The 21704-nt window shown below is 41.4% G+C and overlaps 1 protein-coding gene across 1 annotated transcript in view; it reads right to left on the bottom strand.

The window, feature by feature from the left end:
- Positions 1 to 20451, bottom strand: part of TGFA (transforming growth factor alpha) — an 83362-nt gene extending 62911 nt beyond the window's left edge. The window contains exon 1 of the mRNA XM_077263079.1: positions 19811 to 20451. Within this exon, the coding sequence (XP_077119194.1) occupies positions 19811 to 19853 (43 nt within the window). The 5' untranslated portion in view covers positions 19854 to 20451. The remainder of the gene's footprint in view (positions 1 to 19810) is intronic.
- Between the last annotated feature and the right edge of the window lie 1253 nt (positions 20452 to 21704).

Below are 21704 nucleotides of genomic sequence, written 5' to 3'. Positions count from 1 at the left end.
TTAACCCAAGAAAAAGATTACTTCTATATATAAGTACAGTGAGGAAAATATGTATTTGATACACTGTCGATTTTGCAAGTTGTCCCACCTACAAAGAATGGAGAGGCCTGTACTTTTTATCATAGATACACTTCAACTGTGAGAGACAGAATGTAAAAAACCCAGAAAATCACATTGTATGATTTTTACATTATTAATTTGCATTTGATTGCATGAAATAAGTATTTGATACAATAGAAAAACAGAACTTAATATTTGGTAGAGAAACCTTTGTTTGCAATTACAGAGGTCAGATGTTTCCTGTAGTTCTTGATCAGGTTTTGCACACACTACAGCAGAGATTTTGGTCCACTCCTTCATACAGATCTTTTCCAGATCTTTCAGGTTTCGGGTCTGTCACTGGGCAACATTGAGTTTCACCCCCCTCCAAAGATTTTCTATTGGGTTCAGGTCTGGAGACTGGCTAGGCCACTCCAGGACCTTGAAATGCTTCTTATGGAGCCACTCCTTAGCTGCCCTGGCAATGTGTTTCGGGTCATTGTCATGCTGGAAGACCCAGCCATGACCCATCTTCAATGCTCTTACTGAGGGAATGAGGTTGTTGGCCAAAATCTTGTGATACATGACTCTATCCATTCTCTTTTTAATACTGTGGAGTGGTCCTGTCTCCTTTGCAGAAAAGCACCCCCAAAGTATGATGTTATCCCCCACCATGCTATACGGTTGGGATGGTATTCTTGGGGTTTTACTCATCTTTCTTCTTGCTCCAAACAAGGCTAGTGAAGCTGATACCAAAAAGTTCTATTTTAGTCTCATCTGACCACATGACCTTCTCCCATGCCTCCCCTGGATTAGTAAATGAATGCAGAGTAGGAGGGCTTCTTTTAAAAAAATTAACAGGTCTGTTGCTGGTTAGTAGGTGGTCAAATACTTAATTAATGCAATAAAATGCAATTTAATTATGTAAAAATCATGCAATGTGATTTTCTGGATTTTTTAAAAAGATTCTGTCTCTCACAGTTGAAGTAAACCTATGATAAAAATTACAGACCTCTCTGTTCTTTGTAGGTGGGAAAACTTGCAAAATAGGGAATGTACCAAAAACTTATTTTCCCTACCGTAATTATCTATTTGGCTTTTATTTATTTAAAAAGGACTTGTCTGGGACTTTAACACTAATAATGACCTATAGTTCGGATAGGTCATCAATGTCTGATTGGTTGGAATGCGACATCCTGTATAGTGCACATCCACCCCATTAATGTTAAAGTCCTGGGCAACCCCTTTAAATCAGTTATTGGGAAGATTGTGCGATGTGAAGGGGGCCATTATAAAGGATGGGCTGTAGAAAAACAACTCAGTTTCCGATGTGTGGTTTGCACAGGAAATGGTAGACTTCCAGATGGCCGGCTATGATCATATACAATAGCCGGTTGCAATATGGCACACATGTCTGCTTAACTCTTGCTCAGCTAACACTTGGTATGGCATCAGGTGAAGCGATTTTAGTCATGCCGACTTGATGTTCTGCTGGGACAATTTTTGGATTGATTTCCTCTGGCTTCTCATAATGCTCTCCTGGATGTCTGCAATATCTTTAGGTGTCTGAACAAAGGGTTGTTTTCTGTTTTCGGAATCAGCCAAGGATTATGTGTTATGCCACTTCAACACCAAACTATATATACTTCTTTTTTGTTAGAAAGAGGAGGTCCCTTAGGTCTCATTCAGAGATCCTTGATTTTTCTCATACGTAAAATCCATAGCCCGTTGTTCCTCAGTGTTTTGGATCCAAGTTTTGTCCGTGTTTGGTCAGTGTGTCTATTTTTACCATAAAAGTTTACATAAATAAGAGTTTATTTAAAATAAATCATTAAATGATAAAGCTTCTCCTATTCATTGTAATGTTAACCACGGGCCGCACAAGGACTCCATCTTGTATGGGCAATATTGCTCCATGACTATACTCAAAAATGGACACAAGGTCCATAAAAAAAACCACTTGAATTGCATCAGAGACTATAATGGGTACGTGTTCTATCTATAAAACACATATGTGATTTACAGGTGACTGAATGAGGCCTAAAAATAATCAATTTGCTATAATTTGTGATTGCTTGCACATGGATGTCAAAATATTGCTCATTGATATTTGATTGGCTGAACTTGATTAAATAGATTAACGCTCATGAGTAGGGTTGAGCGAAACGGATCGGTCATTTTCATAAGTCGCCGACTTTTGGCAAAGTCGGCTTCTCATGAAACCCGACCCGATCCCTGTGTGGGGTCGGCCATGCGGTACGCGATCTTGGCGCCAAAGTCGCGTTTCGTATGACGCCTTCCCCGCCATTTTTTCAGCCAATTAAGGAGTGTGGGCAGCGTGATGACATAGGTTCCGGTTTGGTTTCTGCGGCGTCACAGAGCCATATTACCGTTTGGGCTGCAGTGATTTCCGCAGTCAAACACAGACAACATATGCTTTGCACGGAGGGGAGAGAGAGAGAGAGAGAGAGAGAGAGAGAGAAGAAAATAAATAAATAAATAAATAAATAATCCCCATTGACGTGCATAGGGTTTCGTGTTCCGGCCGATCCTCGACTTTTCGCAGTAATCGGCCGATTTCGCCCGACTCGACTTTTCAAAAAGTCGGGTTTCGCAAAACATGACTCGACCCTAAAAAGGTCAAGGTCGCTCAACCCTACTCATGAGACAATTGTATGTAAAGATAAACAGTAGAGTTTCTCCCGGGACTCTGGTCCACTGGCCAGGTCAGTGGTCTTCGGCTGATCCACAGGAGGCTCAATATCTCTTACCTTCTATGATCTCTGGGAAGGCTTTTGATTAGCCAAGCTGGTGTGACGTGATATATACATATATACATGCAAACTCACAGATGTATTTTTTTTCTTTCTTCTTTCTTTATTCTCCCTCTTAATTAAAAGGAGGTGGGGGCAGGGTGTTTGACCAGCAAAACAGTTGTGTGTGTCTGTGAATGAGCCTGTGTGCACATAGACCTCCACTATCACAATGCGGCACACTCACACCCTCCACAAACAGTACTATCACAGCAAACTATACAATGGACCTCAATCATTGAGTACATATAGCGCATAAGCACAAAGAGCATTTCCCATCTTATGAAGTGATACACACAAGTGACAGACGAATGATGGTCCACTGGAAGAAAAACGTAATTTGTTATAATAGGGTTTCCACTGTGAGTCATCTATGTAATATGACTTAAGGTACCTTCACACTAAACGACTTTGCAACGATAACGACAGCGATCCGTGACGTTGCAGCATCCTGGATAGCGATATCGTTGTGTTTGACACGCAGCAGCGATCTGGATCCCGCTGTGATATCGCTGGTCGTTGCTGAAAGTCCAGAACTTTATTTGGTCGTCAGATCGGCGTGTATCGTTGTGTTTGACAGCAAAAGCAACGATGCCAGCGATGTTTTACAATGGTAACCAGGGTATATATTGGGTTACTAAGCGCAGGGCCGCGCTTAATAAACCGATATTTACCCTGGTTAGCATTGTAAAAGTAAAAAAAAAAACACTACATACTCACCCTCTGATGTCTGTCACGTCCCCCGGCGTCCGCGCTGCTGCTCAGAGCTTCCCGCAGTGACTGAGTGCCGGCCATAAAGTAAAAGCAGAGCACAGCGGTGACGTCACCGCTGCGCTCTGCTTTTACTTTACGGCCGGCACTCACAGTCAGTGCGGGAAGCAGACGGCGAGGGACGTGACACCGGAATGTGAGTATGTACTGTTTTTTTTTTTACATTTACGATGGTAACCAGGGTAAACATCGGGTTACTAAGCGCGGCCCTGCGCTTAGTAACCAGATGTTTACCCTGGTTACCCGGGGACTTCGGCATCGTTGGTCGCTGGAGAGCTGTCTGTGTGACAGCTCTCCAGCGACCACACAACGACCACACAGCGACGCTGCAGCGATCGGCATCGTTGTCGATATCGCTGCAGCGTCGCATAGTGTGAAGGTACCTTTAGTTTTCAAGTCCTCAACTTAGGTGATTTGTACCCCATCAGATACCAATAAGTATCTGTACCTCCATACAGTAAGAATACACGTCAATCTTGCACCAGATGTGTTATATTCTATAGATAAGGGGTTGTGGCGAAAAGGTGTATTAAAAATTGCCAAACAAGAACAAAATTTTTGTGCAAAATCTTTTAGTAAAGAAGGCCAACCTAAAGGTGGTGCAACCAGTGTGTGTCATTGCAGTAAGACGGGTTCTTCTTCAGTCTGCCTGGTTTGGGACAGTAATAAAAAATTTGCTTCATTGCATTGATGCAAATCAGCCTCCAAACCGGTGTCCACAACCCACCTGGCTTGAATAGTTATGATGACCCTATGCCAATGAAGAGTGAAGATAGCCCAACAAGAAGTGTTAACACCTTAATGACCGCCAATACGTCTTTTAACTGACCTGAGGTATAAGAGAATAGCCTCCCCATACAGGTGACAATCCAGCAGCTGTGGGCTGTACACTATAGCTGACAACTTGCTGTATCAGCCACGATCAGTGTCTGCACCATCCAAATCTGTTTAACCCCTGAGATGCTGCTGTCAATAGTGACTACATCATATAAATGGTTAACAGAGTGTGGCTTCTCCCTCTTTATCCCAATTGGTGCCCTCAGATCATGATTGTGTGGTCCTGATGTTTGCCATGGCAATTCATGACTAATTTGCGGCCTTAGAGACTGCCGGCTGTAGTAACCTGTTCAGAAGTTAGTGGCATTTAGGTGGTGAAAATACAAATTTTCATTTCTGTCATGCCACTTTGCATTAATTCCTGAAAATCACCTGAAGGGTTAATAAACTACCTGACTGCAGTTTTAAATATGTCAGGCTGTTTCTATAATGGTATCACTTTTGGGCGTTTCCCAATATATGTGACCTCTAAAGTCACTTCAAACATGCATAGGTCCCTAAAAAAATAAATTTTGTAAATTTCCTTGAAAAAAGAAAAAATTACTGCTACATTTTTAAACCTCCTAAAATGCTAACAAAATAAAAGAACATTTTACAAATGGTTCTTATGTAAAGCAGGCATGTGGGAAATGTTATTTATTAATGTTTTGCTGTGGTATGACTATCTGGATTAAAGGGATAATCATTCAAAGTTTGAAAATTGCTAATTTTTTAACATTTTTCTCAAATTTCTGATATTTTTTTATAAACACAAAACATATCGACCTAAGTTTACCATCATCATAAAGTATAATGTGTCACGAAAAAACATTCTCAAAATCACTGGGATTTTTTGAAGCGTTCCAGAGTTATTACCACATAAATTGACACGGGTGAGATTTCAAAACTTTGGCTCCGTCACTAAGGGGTGTTGGAGAAATAGAGAAGATACAGTATACCCTCCAGGATTATATAGGTGACTTGTCAAAGAAGTAGATTATTATACAACTGGCTCCATCTTTATCATGTAGACGAAGAAAGCTTGTACGTAGGTCTCATAGTTCTCCTTTAAGTTTGGCCAAATCTCAACAACTTTTTCCTACTGAATTGACAGGCCATTCTCCAATATTGCTAGGCTGAGTAAACGGCTGCCTTCACAATGTGTAACTAATGGGTGGACTGTAATATCACTTTACACAGAAGTCTCTAAATATTTTACAGGCCTACAGTACCACATTGTATTAGTATTCTGGGAGAGTCATACAGGTCCGTTTAGTTACACACTGTCATACAGATTTTTATGTTCTCCAGTCAGCTGAACATAAGACATACACCAGTGTCATTACTTCTCTAAACCTAGGGAGGAACTCTGCCTTGCTTGGATATTAGCTGACACTCCACACATTACAGGCGCTTTCACATTTTACTAGCCTGTCCCATAAAACCTAACCTTCTAACCGCACACGTCACTCATTTTTACATATGCTTAAAGCGGAAGATTCCTTCATAAACCTTACAGCAATAATCCTGCTTCAGGCAGAAGACATTCATCTCAAGAGCTTTCAATCTAAAGTTGGCCACCAACGCTATGAGTTTTTCAGTCAGCACATCCTACTCTATCATCCTGGTCCATCCTATTTTATTCCTAACACAGCCATCACCAAAAGTTTCTAGTGGTCAATTATCTCACTTTCAACATAGGAAAACCATGTTTCATGGACCCTTGACATGGAGGGTTTCAGTGGCTGTTAGTTGAACCCATAACTTGCTTAAACAAACAACCAGATATATAGTGACTTAGCGGCACTCACAAGGGTGTTTAGTGTCTTGACATCAAAAGGAATTACTGTGATGGCAGCTGTACAGTAGTAAGCCCTTGGGTCACATTGCACAGGGTGGGTCATCCTTACAGTGGTTCAGTCTTTTGGCTTGCTACAAGTAAAGTCCCTTATGGTGTTCAGACCTGCATTCACTCAGTAGACATCTTCTGCTTCTCCTGGACCTTTTTCCTCAGTAGCTTGTGCCCTTCTCATCTCATGCTCATTGTCTTTCCTTCTAGCCCAATCGTGTTCCTTAGGCTACTCAACTTCTCATTCTCTCTGTTAGGCTCTATATTCTCTACAAATGCCAACTAACCATAACGTTCAACAATCCCCTTTTTCATAGCCTTTTTACCAAGAACGGTGCTCATACGTTCATATATTCCACATTATGACCTTTGAACTTGTGCAACAATCACCATGCTCCACAAAATAATGAAGCATAACAGTATGTAATTATTGAGAAACCTTTGCAAAGTTATGAATTTTTGTAATATACGGTACTTCATTACTTTTTTTTGCCTCCTTCTCTCCCAAATACTGTTGCAGTACTGTTTTAACTGCCTAGCTCAAGCTCCTTAAGAATCTGCTTTTAACTGCTGCTCAGCAAGAACCCATAATCTATTTACAGAGTACAGGACTTTTCCTGCTTGAAGCTACCTTGCTCCCCTTTCCCTTAGGCCGCAGTCAGATGGCGGTATAAATCGGACCAAGGTCAGAAATCAGAGCATAGACTGGTCAGTGGCTTTCCCAACCCGAGCATAACAGCGTCATGTGTTTCCACGCAGCTGTCACGCTCAGATCAGGAGAGCCGCTGGCCAGTCTGTGCACTGTGTTCTGATCTCAGTCCGATGTATACGGCTGTCTGACTGCACCCATACTCAGGCAGGAAATATCCCTAACAAAGACTGTTTGTAAATAGTGTATGGATTCTTGCTGAGCAGCAGTTCAAAGCAGTATCATAGGGAGCTTGAAGTAGGCAGTTAAAACAGCCCTACAGCATAGTTTTTTGAGAGAAGGAAATTAAAGTAATGAAGTACATTACAAAAATGTATAACTTTGCAAAGACTGACCAATTTTTTTTTTTTTTAAACATGGCCATATAATTTACTTATTGAGGCCCTGTGGCACACACCTATAATGTTTTCCGACAAGAAAAACTGTAAATATGCCCGTTATAAAATATCTGGAGAATAATTATTATTGTGAATTATCCACTATGCGCTACCAATAAACTATGTAGAATAAAATTTCCAGGAACCTTTTATTGCTTGGCACATTATGACAAAGACACAATCAATGGTGAGAGAACAATAGAACGTGATCACTGGTTATCATTACTGCATTGCTCTTTACATAGTTTTCAATAGTTCATTCCTCATGCACAGCACCTATGAATACATTCAAAGATTCGGGGAGGTAAAGTGATACTAAGCAATTCACAAAAACATGGAACTATCCCCGGACATCAAGGGTGGATGGCAACTGCTGTAAACTTGGTGACCAAACATAGATCTGTGGGAAGTGAAGTTATTCATACAAGCACATACACGCACACGGGCCAACAACCTGTACTAAATACGAGCTGCCTCAATGTCAGGATATCAGAAAATATTACTTCATGAAGGGGAAGTATATATGGCAGTTATCAAGAACACGTACAATATATATTAGCATGGGCCATTAAGGTGTGATCGGTGAGGTTGATCAGTATCATCGGTGGGATCGATCATTACCCTCAATCAGCCAAGTGAAAGGGCGCTTTGTATCACCAAGAATCATTCAACAGCTATCCAGCAACGTCTTTACAGTGCTCAGCCACTAGGAGCGCTATAGTCACTGCATTCTGCTGAGCGATCACTGATCACACCTTAGTGGTCGATCCTTCTGATACACCATCAGTGTGTTTCCTGGTAAAGTTCCTTTCACTGTATGTATAGCAAAACAAAAGAATCCCTATAATATGATTTATTAACAGGGAAATTCCCCTTTAAGTGATATGTCAAAACCATAGTTAATGTTCTGTTCTTTGGAGGACTGTAATTATGTTGTGGATACTTTAAGTGACATTTAGTATGTTACATTAAGTTACTTGGCTGAAAGTAAAGAGACTTTATTAACTAAAAGTGCCGCCTCTTAGTAACTCAGGTCTTGTCGCCAGTATATATTGCAGAAGGCAGTAAAGTTATTAAAGTTGCTAGTAAAGCCGGAGTGATTGCCTAGCTTTAACACACCAATCTTTAAAATCTAGACAGTATGTAATGATATAAAATGAAGATAGCTGAAATTTAGGGCGTCAGTTCCCTATTTAAAGGGGATGTACAGGGTTAGGCTAGGGTCACACTATTTGATTATGCAAATGGCACAATGATCAATCTCTGATCATAGTTTCATCAGAGTGTCAGCTTAGTGTGATCCGAATTTATCGGAAAAGGAGAAGATGGAGAAAACAAAATTTTGCAGATCCTTTACAATAATTAACATTGGGAACTGGATTTGACCTTATATTAATCATTGAATTGTTCACGAAAAAAAATGAACTAAAATACGGACACACTATGGCAGTATGGATGAAATCTTGTCTGATTGTTCTGGATGAAAAACGGATGATTTTGCAAACACTTGTGTGAACCCAAACTTTCAGTGCATTTAGAAATTGTACAGACAGTCCCCCTATGTTACACCTCTACCTCATCGAGATTATAAACGAGTCCAATTTGCAAAGTTCTTGGTATTAAAAATCCTCTCAGGTCTCAAGGACGGAGGAAATTTTTATTTTATTGTTTACTGCTCGTTGCCTAGAATATTGGTCATCAGTGGTGGCCGGTCTCCTACATTCTTTTCTACAGAGCATGTCAGCATCACTCTGAAGCTGGCCAGAGACTAGATCCAACACACTTCTATGCCCCTTCACTCCTCCAAGCTGCCCCATACAGCAACCTCCCTTCCCGGCAAACAGGAATCTGGGTGGCGGAGGAGCAGTGCGCTCCTGTGCACTACACATGACACAAGCCTTGGGTTATATGGGTACAACACCACTTGGACACTTCACCACTCAATTCCCATAATCTACAGGTCGTGGCATTGTTATGTGTGTGTGACTGTGAACTATCTGAAGTCCCATCTCTTTGCTTGTCATCAAGCCCAATAGGCGGTGCACGTTTTGGATAAAGAAGAGACTCCCTACTTCATCAGTACACAAGGTCAATATAAATGCTCCACATAAAGAGATTTTGGAGTGGCTGCAGAAGACCAGGGGTTAATTTTCTCCCCAGGATGATTGCTGGTTTTAATATCACCAAATTAAAAAACAAACAAGAGAGAACGAGCCGCACCTCTCATGTCATCCTTTCTCTGAGTCACCAGAAGATGCCACCAAGAAAATCTAAGTGTACAGTTTCCCAGGACATAAACCAGAGGTTCTCTGCAATAGGGAATCCCTGTAACCTTCTTCTATGCAGTATTCTAGGGTAGAAGGATATACACAGATATGTTCATTTTTACTCACCTGGGAAGTGAAATAATCATCACCGGGATTACTATCATTTATGAAAAATTATTGGATTTTCAGGTGGGGTTTCATTATTCATTCGAGGTAGGAGCTCCAAGCTGGACCGTAAAAAAAGCCGTCATTACTGAGATTACAAGAGCAATTCCACTCAAGTAACTTCTATTAAACTGACTGACTTCTAACCTTAAACTTAACCCTAAAGGTGGCCATACATGTCAGGCCGGTTTCACACATCCGACATTCACAGTCTTGGTATGCTTGTTCAGTTAACAAGGATTCTTCATGATGTCCCCCCATACCCAACCACTAGGTTCATCTGTGTTTTTCCTATAGATAAACCATACATGTTAGATACCTGTTGGCCGACCAATAGTTACTTCGAGGAAGGTACGCCACGGTCAGACACGTCTAACTGTAAGTTATCATCCCAAAGAACTAAAATATCAGATTTAGAAATCCAACTTCTCAATCTCCAATATCATTGATCAGCAGAAGGTCCAAACTCATTAGATGACAGACCAACCATCTAGCATGTACGTCCACCTCAAAGCATGTTTAGCCATCCTTCACCCAGTTCAATGATTCCGGTTGCAGCATTTACCATAAAACAAACAAACCCCCTGGCCTAAGCCCCGGCTTGTTGTTACCCTCCTCGGAATTCATCATTAAGGGAAACATTCCCTGCCAGTGCCACCAGTCATAGAGGAAGACTCCATCTCCATTTATTTATTGTTTTTGATTATGTGGGAGCTGAATGGCAAATTCAACTTTGCTATTTTGTACGTGTGCAGTTTAACTGGTAACTAAGAAAGTCTATCTGACTTGCTCAAAAATGTGAAATATTCAAAGGTTTTTTTCACTGGAAGCAGAATCTGTAGATCTACCTGTAGTTTCGTGTTGATCTGTCACAGAAATATCAGGCCACAGGCTAAAGTGTCTCTGAGTCACTGAGGAACCCCCTGGGATACATAGTTCATAGATGAAGGACAATATATATATATATTAAGTCTGCTGTATATATGCTTATTACCTGCTAATCCAGCAAAAACTGGATACTGAAAGTATCTGTGAGGGACAACGAGTATCTACCTAGTGGGATTTTCACCTGTATAGTCCATTTTGTTCCATGGGACGAGAAGTGTATATCAACTTCTGCCCCATTAAAATAGCATACATCAAATGTTTTCCAGTACTTGGATAACACCATTGGCCGTATCCATAACAGAACATGTCATATTACAGGTGACCATTTGTCCTTCTCACACCCTTTAGAACAGATCCATCTACCTACAGTGGCGCATGCAGTGTACAAATGTACTAAAAATGTAGTATCCTCATGGTATGTGCATATGATTTTTTTCAGGTGGTTCCACCTGGAACTGGGCCGAAAAACAGTAGCAGAATATGAACATAATGCACAGTAATGTCAAAACGACACCGCTGTGGACTTGTTCCGTCTTATGTCACTTCTTTTAACCTCTATAGGATTTGAAAACCTTTATGCGGTTAAAAGACTTAATATATTCATTTTTGGGGTGGCTTTATTTGGAAGCTGTCCTCCCAGAAGTCTTGAAAGTATAGAGCAAAGACAACTGAAAAGACATCGACGAAAACACTTCAGGAAAGCGACCATTGTTTTCTTGAACCGTTTTCGCCTTGGAATATTTGGCGGTTCTGCCAGCATCTTAAAGACATCATCTGCATATACTCTAAGACGTATCATGCTCATATTCAGAGATAAGTAGTCTTATCATCTAAAAAGTCCAAGACTTGACAATTGTCACTGACGCTGGCAGATATGTATTAGGGGGCAACCTAATGAAGGAACCTTTGCATAAAGTTTTCAAAACTTTTGAGTTCACCTATTAAATTCATTCAATATGCTTTTGGGTGCCAAGATGAAAATAAAATGCCAGCAAGCATGTAAGCGCCAAAATCCTAAAATCACTCTTGACATGTCTATTCTGTTGCTGGACTTTATTTTTTTCTGGACGAATTCCTATCTGTGCAGGCAGGTGAGCAGTCTAAGGGCTCAAGCAGATGATAGTATTTTCGGTCCGAGTGGCATCAGTCAAAACATTGGATCGCACTTGGAATAATGCTATTGTATGGGGTTTGTGCACTCCAATTTTTTCCTCGGTCCGTAAATCGGATTGTACTCAGTTATGCAAATCAATGAGCTTGTCAAAAAAATTGAACTGCACTTGGATGACATCTGAGTATGGTCTGATTTTCCCAGACTGACAGAATAGAGAAGATGAAGACATTTTTTTTCCCATCTTCTCCTCATCCGAGAAAATCAGGTCAGACTATAACCACAATCTGATCAAACTCTGATCAGAGTGTGATTAGCATAATCGGACCGATTTTCTCAGATGAGAGAATATACGGTGCTGTGATCCTAGCCTAACACTAATTGACTGTGGAAATGGACATTGACGCAGCTCCACACATTGTAAGTTCTTACGTGATTGGGCAATGGAGTCAACAGTTGGTAACACACGGAGCTATCCAGTGACCATAATGCAGAGGATAATTGAATATGTCCTTGTCATCATGTCACCTTTGTGTCTTCTATATCTAATATATAAAGCTGAATGTGTGTGTGTGTGTATGTATGTATGTATGTATGTATGTCCGGGATTGGCATCTGAACCGTAGCAGCTACAGCCACAAAATTTTGCACAGTCACACGTCTGGACCCCGAGAGCGTCATAGGCTATGTTGTGAGGTGAAATTTTAACCCCGCGCTTTCCAATTCACCAAACAATTTTGCCCCTATCTACATAATGGGGAAAAAGTGAAAGGAAAAGTGTTGGAGGCGTCGCAGCTACAGGCACAAAATTTTGCACAGTCACACGTCTGGACCCTGAGAGCGTCAAAGCTATATTGTGAGGTGAAATTTTAACCCCGCGCTTTCCAAGTCACCAAACAATTTTGCCCCTATCTACATAATGGGGAAAAAATGAAAGGAAAAGTGTTGGAGGCAAATTAACAGCTGCCAGATGTGAACAAGGGGGACTTAAAGAATGAGAGCGATGGCGCCAAAGAGTATATACTGTACAGTTCCTAAGGTGGGGCCCCGACATGGGATAATCACCACACCACCACGGGGATATGAACACACACACAAAATGCGCCACACACTACCACGTGCTCGAACACATATACCACCCTCAGTGCACATTTCACCACACATACACCAACCTCGCCACATAAAAGTAGAAACACAAAAGTCGCCGCTCAAAACTCGCCACGCGCAAAACTCTCCACATGCAAAACTCGCCACACGTGCAAAACTCGCCACACGCAAAACTTGCACACGCAGAAAAATTGCCACACGCAGAAAAATTGCCACATGCACAAAAGTTGCAACACATGCAAAAGTTGCCTCACACAAAACTTGCACATACTCAAAAGGCACCACACATAAAACTCGCCACGCGCAAAACTCGCCATGCGCAAAACTTGCTGCACACAACTTGCTACACTAACCTGTCACATGCAACTCGACACACAAAAAGTTGCTACACGCATGTCGCCACACAAAACTCATCTCACAAAAGTCCCTACATGCATGTCGCCACACGCAACTCAACACACACAACTTGACACACGAAACTCGCCCTAAAACACACACAAGTCTGGTATCCTTCAAAAATAAAAATCTGATTAATAAGCAGACAAACTACAAGAGCAACAAATGTACCATATAGGAATCCGGCAGCTGTCAGTCACATGACCAGTCTATTATGTGTATGTGTGAGCTAATATATACTGCCAGGGGGTGGGCTTACTGTTGGCTGGGGATTTATCAGGCTGCCATTTTAGCTTACAAATACTGAGGTAAAAATACTGACCAAATAACGTGTGAACGAGGGCTAATACAGGAGGAGATGGCATACAGCTATATACTATATACAGGAGATGACACACAGGTATATACTATTTACAGGGGAGATGACACACAGGTATATACTATATACAGGAGGAGATGACACACAGATATATACTATATACAGGAGAGATGACACACAGGTATATACTATATAGAGGAGGAGATGACATACAGGTACATACTACATACAGGAGGAGATGACATACAGGTATATACTATATACAGGAGGAGATGACACACAGGTATATACTATATACAGGAGCAGATTACCTACAGGTATATAGTATATACAGGAGGAGATGACACAGGTATATGCTATGTATAGGAGGAGATGACATACAGGTATATACTATATACAGGAGATGACACACAGATATATACTATATATAGGTGAGATGACACACAGGTATATACTATATACAGGAGATTACATACAGGTATATCTAATATATAAAGCTGAATGTGTGTATGTATGTATGTGTGTATGTCCGGGATTGGCATCTGTACCGTCGCAGCTACAGCCACAAAATTTTGCACAGTCACACGTCTGGACCCCGAGAGCGTCATAGGCTATGTTGTGAGGTGAAATTTTAACCCCGCGCGTTCCAATTCACCAAACAATTTTGCTCCTATCTACATAATGGGGAAAAAGTGAAGGGAAAAGTGTTGGAGGAAAATTGACAGCTGCCAGATGTGAACAATGAGGACTTAAAGAATGAGAGCGATGGCGACAAAGAGTATATACCGTACAGTTGCTAAGGTGGGGCCCCGACATGGGATACTCACCACACACGGGGATATGAACACAAACACAAAATGCGCCACACACTACCACGTGCTTGAACACATATACCACCCTCAGCACACATTTCACCACACACACACACCAACCTCGCCACATAAAAGTCGAAACACAAAAGTCACCACTCAAAACTCGCTACATGCAAAACTCGCCATATGCAAAACTAGGCTCACGCAAAACTCGCCACACGTGCAAAACTCACCTCATGGAAAACTCACCTCATGCAAAACTTGCACACACAGAAAAATTGCCACATGTACAAAAGTTGCACCACATGCAAAAGTTGCCTCACACAAAACTTGCACATACTCAAAATGCACCACACATAAAACTCGCCACGCGCAAAACTCGCCATGCACAAATCTTGCTGCACACAACTTGCTACACTAACCTGTCACATGCAACTCAACACACAAAATGTTGCTACACGCATGTCGCCACACAAAACTCATCTCACAAAAGTCGCTACATGCATGTCGCCACACGCAACTCAACACACACAACTTGACACATAAAACTCGCCCTAAAACACACACAAGTCTGGTATTGTCCTTCAAAAATAAAAATCTGATTAATAAGCAAACTACAAGAGCAACAAATGTACCATATAGGAAATACGGCAGCTGTCAGTCACATGACCTGTCTATTATGTGTATGTGTGAGCTAATATATACTGCCAGGGGGGAGGGCTTCCTGTTGGCTGGGGATTTATCAGGCTGCCAATAGCAACCAATCACAGCTCAGCTTCTATTTTGCTACAGTTAATTAACCTGAGCTCTGATTGGTTAATATAGGCAACAAAGACATTCTCAGTATAACAAAGCTAATATATGTTGTGAAATGCTTCTATTTGCTTAGTTTTTGCCTTTTAATAATTACATTTCTATCTATTTGTTTTGTGGTTTTTGTGTGCAGAATAAATTTTTGTTAACACATTCTATTTTGCTAACAGCAGTCATTAACCCGGGCGAAGCCGGGTAGTACAGCTAGTCTAATATATAAAGCTGAATGTGTGTGTGTGTGTATGTATGTATGTATGTATGTATGTCCGGGATTGGCATCTGAACCGTAGCAGCTACAGCCACAAAATTTTGCACAGTCACACGTCTGGACCCCGAGAGCGTCATAGGCTATGTTGTGAGGTGAAATTTTAACCCCGCGCTTTCCAATTCACCAAACAATTTTGCCCCTATCTACATAATGGGGAAAAAGTGAAAGGAAAAGTGTTGGAGGCGTCGCAGCTACAGGCACAAAATTTTGCACAGTCACACGTCTGGACCCTGAGAGCGTCAAAGCTATATTGTGAGGTGAAATTTTAACCCCGCGCTTTCCAAGTCACCAAACAATTTTGCCCCTATCTACATAATGGGGAAAAAATGAAAGGAAAAGTGTTGGAGGCAAATTAACAGCTGCCAGATGTGAACAAGGGGGACTTAAAGAATGAGAGCGATGGCGCCAAAGAGTATATACTGTACAGTTCCTAAGGTGGGGCCCCGACATGGGATAATCACCACACCACCACGGGGATATGAACACACACACAAAATGCGCCACACACTACCACGTGCTCGAACACATATACCACCCTCAGTGCACATTTCACCACACATACACCAACCTCGCCACATAAAAGTAGAAACACAAAAGTCGCCGCTCAAAACTCGCCACGCGCAAAACTCTCCACATGCAAAACTCGCCACACGTGCAAAACTCGCCACACGCAAAACTTGCACACGCAGAAAAATTGCCACACGCAGAAAAATTGCCACATGCACAAAAGTTGCAACACATGCAAAAGTTGCCTCACACAAAACTTGCACATACTCAAAAGGCACCACACATAAAACTCGCCACGCGCAAAACTCGCCATGCGCAAAACTTGCTGCACACAACTTGCTACACTAACCTGTCACATGCAACTCGACACACAAAAAGTTGCTACACGCATGTCGCCACACAAAACTCATCTCACAAAAGTCCCTACATGCATGTCGCCACACGCAACTCAACACACACAACTTGACACACGAAACTCGCCCTAAAACACACACAAGTCTGGTATCCTTCAAAAATAAAAATCTGATTAATAAGCAGACAAACTACAAGAGCAACAAATGTACCATATAGGAATCCGGCAGCTGTCAGTCACATGACCAGTCTATTATGTGTATGTGTGAGCTAATATATACTGCCAGGGGGTGGGCTTACTGTTGGCTGGGGATTTATCAGGCTGCCATTTTAGCTTACAAATACTGAGGTAAAAATACTGACCAAATAACGTGTGAACGAGGGCTAATACAGGAGGAGATGGCATACAGCTATATACTATATACAGGAGATGACACACAGGTATATACTATTTACAGGGGAGATGACACACAGGTATATACTATATACAGGAGGAGATGACACACAGATATATACTATATACAGGAGAGATGACACACAGGTATATACTATATAGAGGAGGAGATGACATACAGGTACATACTACATACAGGAGGAGATGACATACAGGTATATACTATATACAGGAGGAGATGACACACAGGTATATACTATATACAGGAGCAGATTACCTACAGGTATATAGTATATACAGGAGGAGATGACACAGGTATATGCTATGTATAGGAGGAGATGACATACAGGTATATACTATATACAGGAGATGACACACAGATATATACTATATATAGGTGAGATGACACACAGGTATATACTATATACAGGAGATTACATACAGGTATATCTAATATATAAAGCTGAATGTGTGTATGTATGTATGTGTGTATGTCCGGGATTGGCATCTGTACCGTCGCAGCTACAGCCACAAAATTTTGCACAGTCACACGTCTGGACCCCGAGAGCGTCATAGGCTATGTTGTGAGGTGAAATTTTAACCCCGCGCGTTCCAATTCACCAAACAATTTTGCTCCTATCTACATAATGGGGAAAAAGTGAAGGGAAAAGTGTTGGAGGAAAATTGACAGCTGCCAGATGTGAACAATGAGGACTTAAAGAATGAGAGCGATGGCGACAAAGAGTATATACCGTACAGTTGCTAAGGTGGGGCCCCGACATGGGATACTCACCACACACGGGGATATGAACACAAACACAAAATGCGCCACACACTACCACGTGCTTGAACACATATACCACCCTCAGCACACATTTCACCACACACACACACCAACCTCGCCACATAAAAGTCGAAACACAAAAGTCACCACTCAAAACTCGCTACATGCAAAACTCGCCATATGCAAAACTAGGCTCACGCAAAACTCGCCACACGTGCAAAACTCACCTCATGGAAAACTCACCTCATGCAAAACTTGCACACACAGAAAAATTGCCACATGTACAAAAGTTGCACCACATGCAAAAGTTGCCTCACACAAAACTTGCACATACTCAAAATGCACCACACATAAAACTCGCCACGCGCAAAACTCGCCATGCACAAATCTTGCTGCACACAACTTGCTACACTAACCTGTCACATGCAACTCAACACACAAAATGTTGCTACACGCATGTCGCCACACAAAACTCATCTCACAAAAGTCGCTACATGCATGTCGCCACACGCAACTCAACACACACAACTTGACACATAAAACTCGCCCTAAAACACACACAAGTCTGCTATTGTCCTTCAAAAATAAAAATCTGATTAATAAGCAAACTACAAGAGCAACAAATGTACCATATAGGAAATACGGCAGCTGTCAGTCACATGACCTGTCTATTATGTGTATGTGTGAGCTAATATATACTGCCAGGGGGGAGGGCTTCCTGTTGGCTGGGGATTTATCAGGCTGCCAATAGCAACCAATCACAGCTCAGCTTCTATTTTGCTACAGTTAATTAACCTGAGCTCTGATTGGTTAATATAGGCAACAAAGACATTCTCAGTATAACAAAGCTAATATATGTTGTGAAATGCTTCTATTTGCTTAGTTTTTGCCTTTTAATAATTACATTTCTATCTATTTGTTTTGTGGTTTTTGTGTGCAGAATAAATTTTTGTTAACACATTCTATTTTGCTAACAGCAGTCATTAACCCGGGCGAAGCCGGGTAGTACAGCTAGTTTGACATAAAACTGATCAGACCCCTGCGATGGAGCAGACTGAGAAATTAGGTAGAAGGTTGAGTTGTATCTCACCAAAGGTGTCGATAAGAGATCACACCTCCCATGACCAACTGAAAAGTCAACTTCCTTTTTCTCCGTGCATGTAAAATATCTTTTTACTACTATTTGATTGTGGTTTCTGAGACTTGTAGTTGCACTGTAAAGGATAAGTACAGCTAAAGCATAGAAAAAGGTGTGTTATCCTATGGTATACAAGACTAGTGACTTCGTCCATAAGTGATGACATCACTGCTCACTGATTATAACATTGCTTAGAGGATTATCATAGTATAAACCTTACTCATATTTAATCCTTCAGTAATGCAATTATTTAGCTAGTCTCCAAGCCACCAGTACATATTGGACCCCAAAATCCCAAAGAGATCCCTGTAGATGACATAACACCTGCCTGTCCATGTCTGTAGACTGTGTAATGACACCGTTGGGTTCTCCACCCAATCGGTAATAATCGGCATGGTCATTCTCTAACACAAATATACTTTATCCAAATCACTATATGTAACACACATGTATTTCATCTATGAAGGATAAGGAGATCAACTTTCATAAATTATGTAGCCCTCAACCTGAGACTTGAGGCACCCTGTGACCTAGTCTCACTGATACCGACCATGGTTGGAGAACTTAGGCCAGAAGATTATATTGTGTATCTCGGGGCCATCATTGGAAGTGACACCAAGAGCTCATAGAGTAATGGTTGGATGTACCGGTCTTCTTTAATGAGCATTTTGGAAGTTCAGCAGATCTGAGCAATAATTTAGCACTGGTACCATGGATAGCTATATCAGCAAAGCCGATATTTATTAGTAGTTATGGAGCACTTTCCATAAAACGCAACAAAACACCTATATATGTATACTATGAATAAATAGTCAAAAAGATACATACTGGACATCAAAATATAAATTATTTCTGGGATGAGGCTAAAGAGGGATACAGCAGTGATAATTGCACTTGATACCAGTTCTTAAGAGAACCTAAAGGTCCCCATGTCACATTATAAGACACCAAAATTATCAATGGCACATTATACAGTAGATAGGAAATTGAGTTAAAGATTATGAACCGGGCTTGATTTATCATTGATTTCTCCTTTGATTCAAACCATGTCCTTGGTGTCCTTTGTTGAAGACATCAATCAATATTCTATACAACATTTATCATACGATGACCTACCTAAGATAAGCAGCATGACGTATCCTGCGGATGACAGCAGCATTGTCCAGTTGGGGATCTCAAATAGCCAGTGGCGACAGAACTGACCGCCAAGTCCCAAGCAGAGGTGGTGAGTTGGTGACCCTTCAGGTGACACCGACAAGGCTCTCCTAAAAGTGACGGACTCACCTCCTTACAAGACACAGCCAATTCAGTCTACATACAGGCTGCTTCCTCCATTGGCCAGCCCAAAGCATTCAGATAATATGCGGATCACGGCAGATTAGCAAATATTAACATCATAGGCAAATAGGAATCCTTGTGTTTCCCTATTCTTATCGTACAGTTGTTACAAAGTGTTTTCAGGGTGTGTGACTTCCATCCTGGAATCTCAAGTATATAGTCAGGTGTAGTATATCATATATCCAAGAGCACGAACAATCCCGAATCAGCCACAGGAAGACTTGAGTAATTGTAGTAAGACACAATGATGAGGGTGCAAGAAATGGTCTGTGCAGCAGATATCCCTATAATCATCCAGTTCTGGAGAAGTGACTGAGGTTTCTTGCTGTCAGTTTTGAGTTCTTCTCAGTAAAGTTGTGTTGTATGGGGAGCTGAGATCAGCAGCCAGGTCTACAGTAGTGTGTCCTGTGCCTGAGCTCCCAGCATTAGGTGACAGCGCTCTGTCAGGGCTCAGGCTGACTTCTTGCTATGGATCCTCCCCTTTCTAAAGACTCTCCTCTCCTGTTTCAGAAATTTACAATCACTGCTCTGTCATACAGGCTTTAAAGTGGAAGAGGGTTACAGCTATTTCATAATAAAAACTAATTCATACGACCATAAAAAGAAAATCTGAATCTAGAAAAAGAACAATGTACAATTGAGTTCCATATTGGATCTGTTATGTTCATGTCTGCAAATATTTCTTACATATACCCAAAACACAAACCTCTTTGGCCTGAGGCCAGGTTTAAGCAACCATATGAAAAATTGTCTATTTTTCATGCGGAAAAAAATGAAGATTTTTTTATTCAAATGGTGTTTTGGATGTCCATTTTTCATATCCATATGGCATCCGAATGTCAGTTTTCTTCTGCATGATTTTTCATGCATATTGTATTCTATATGTCCATTTTTGATATCTGTATGTCATCCTTATGTCAGTTTCTTTCTAGTTGATTTTTCATCTTTGTGGTGTTTTAGATGTCCGTTTTTGATGTCCGTGTGTCATCCATAAGTCAGTTTCCTTCTGGTTGATTCATCATCCACCCAGTGCTCTATATGTACATATTTCATGTCAGTGTGACATCCATATGTCAGGTTTTTCTGACTAATTCTTCATCCCTATGGTGTTCTATATGTCCGTTTTTCGCATCTGTACGTCTACTTCATCCATTAAAGTTGAGCAAGTTATTTCAAAGGAGCCTGGTCCAACGGCCAGGTCAGTATTCAGTGGCCGCTGGATGGGAGCCTTGCGATTCTTTTGATAAGCCGGTCTGGAGCGAGGTCATTGTTGCAGCATGGTGTACACACAACCTTGTGCTAGGCCCACTTATCCAAAAGAGGACCTGGGAATTCCAGCAAACGGAAGGCGTGTGACAAAGTTCTTGTCCAGTGCCAGTGGTGATGGAATTTTGACCTGGCTCCTGGACCAGAGTCCTGCAAATCTATTCACTTATTTCTCTCATCCGTATTATCCGAGATTTGACTCAGCCCTTATAAAAACCTGATGACATACGGATGGTATATGTATGGTATACAATTTTCTTTGACGCACTCATTCAGTTAGGCTACGTTCACATTTGCGTTGTGCGCCGCTGCGTCGGCGACGCAACGCACAACGCAAACAAAAACGCAACAAAACGCACGCTAAAACGCTGCATTTTGCGACGCATGCGTCCTTTTTCGCCGAAAG

This window comes from Ranitomeya variabilis, chromosome 5, assembly GCF_051348905.1.
Source record: "Ranitomeya variabilis isolate aRanVar5 chromosome 5, aRanVar5.hap1, whole genome shotgun sequence".
Lineage (NCBI taxonomy): Eukaryota > Metazoa > Chordata > Amphibia > Anura > Dendrobatidae > Ranitomeya > Ranitomeya variabilis.
This window is presented reverse-complemented; position numbering and strand designations above follow the sequence as displayed.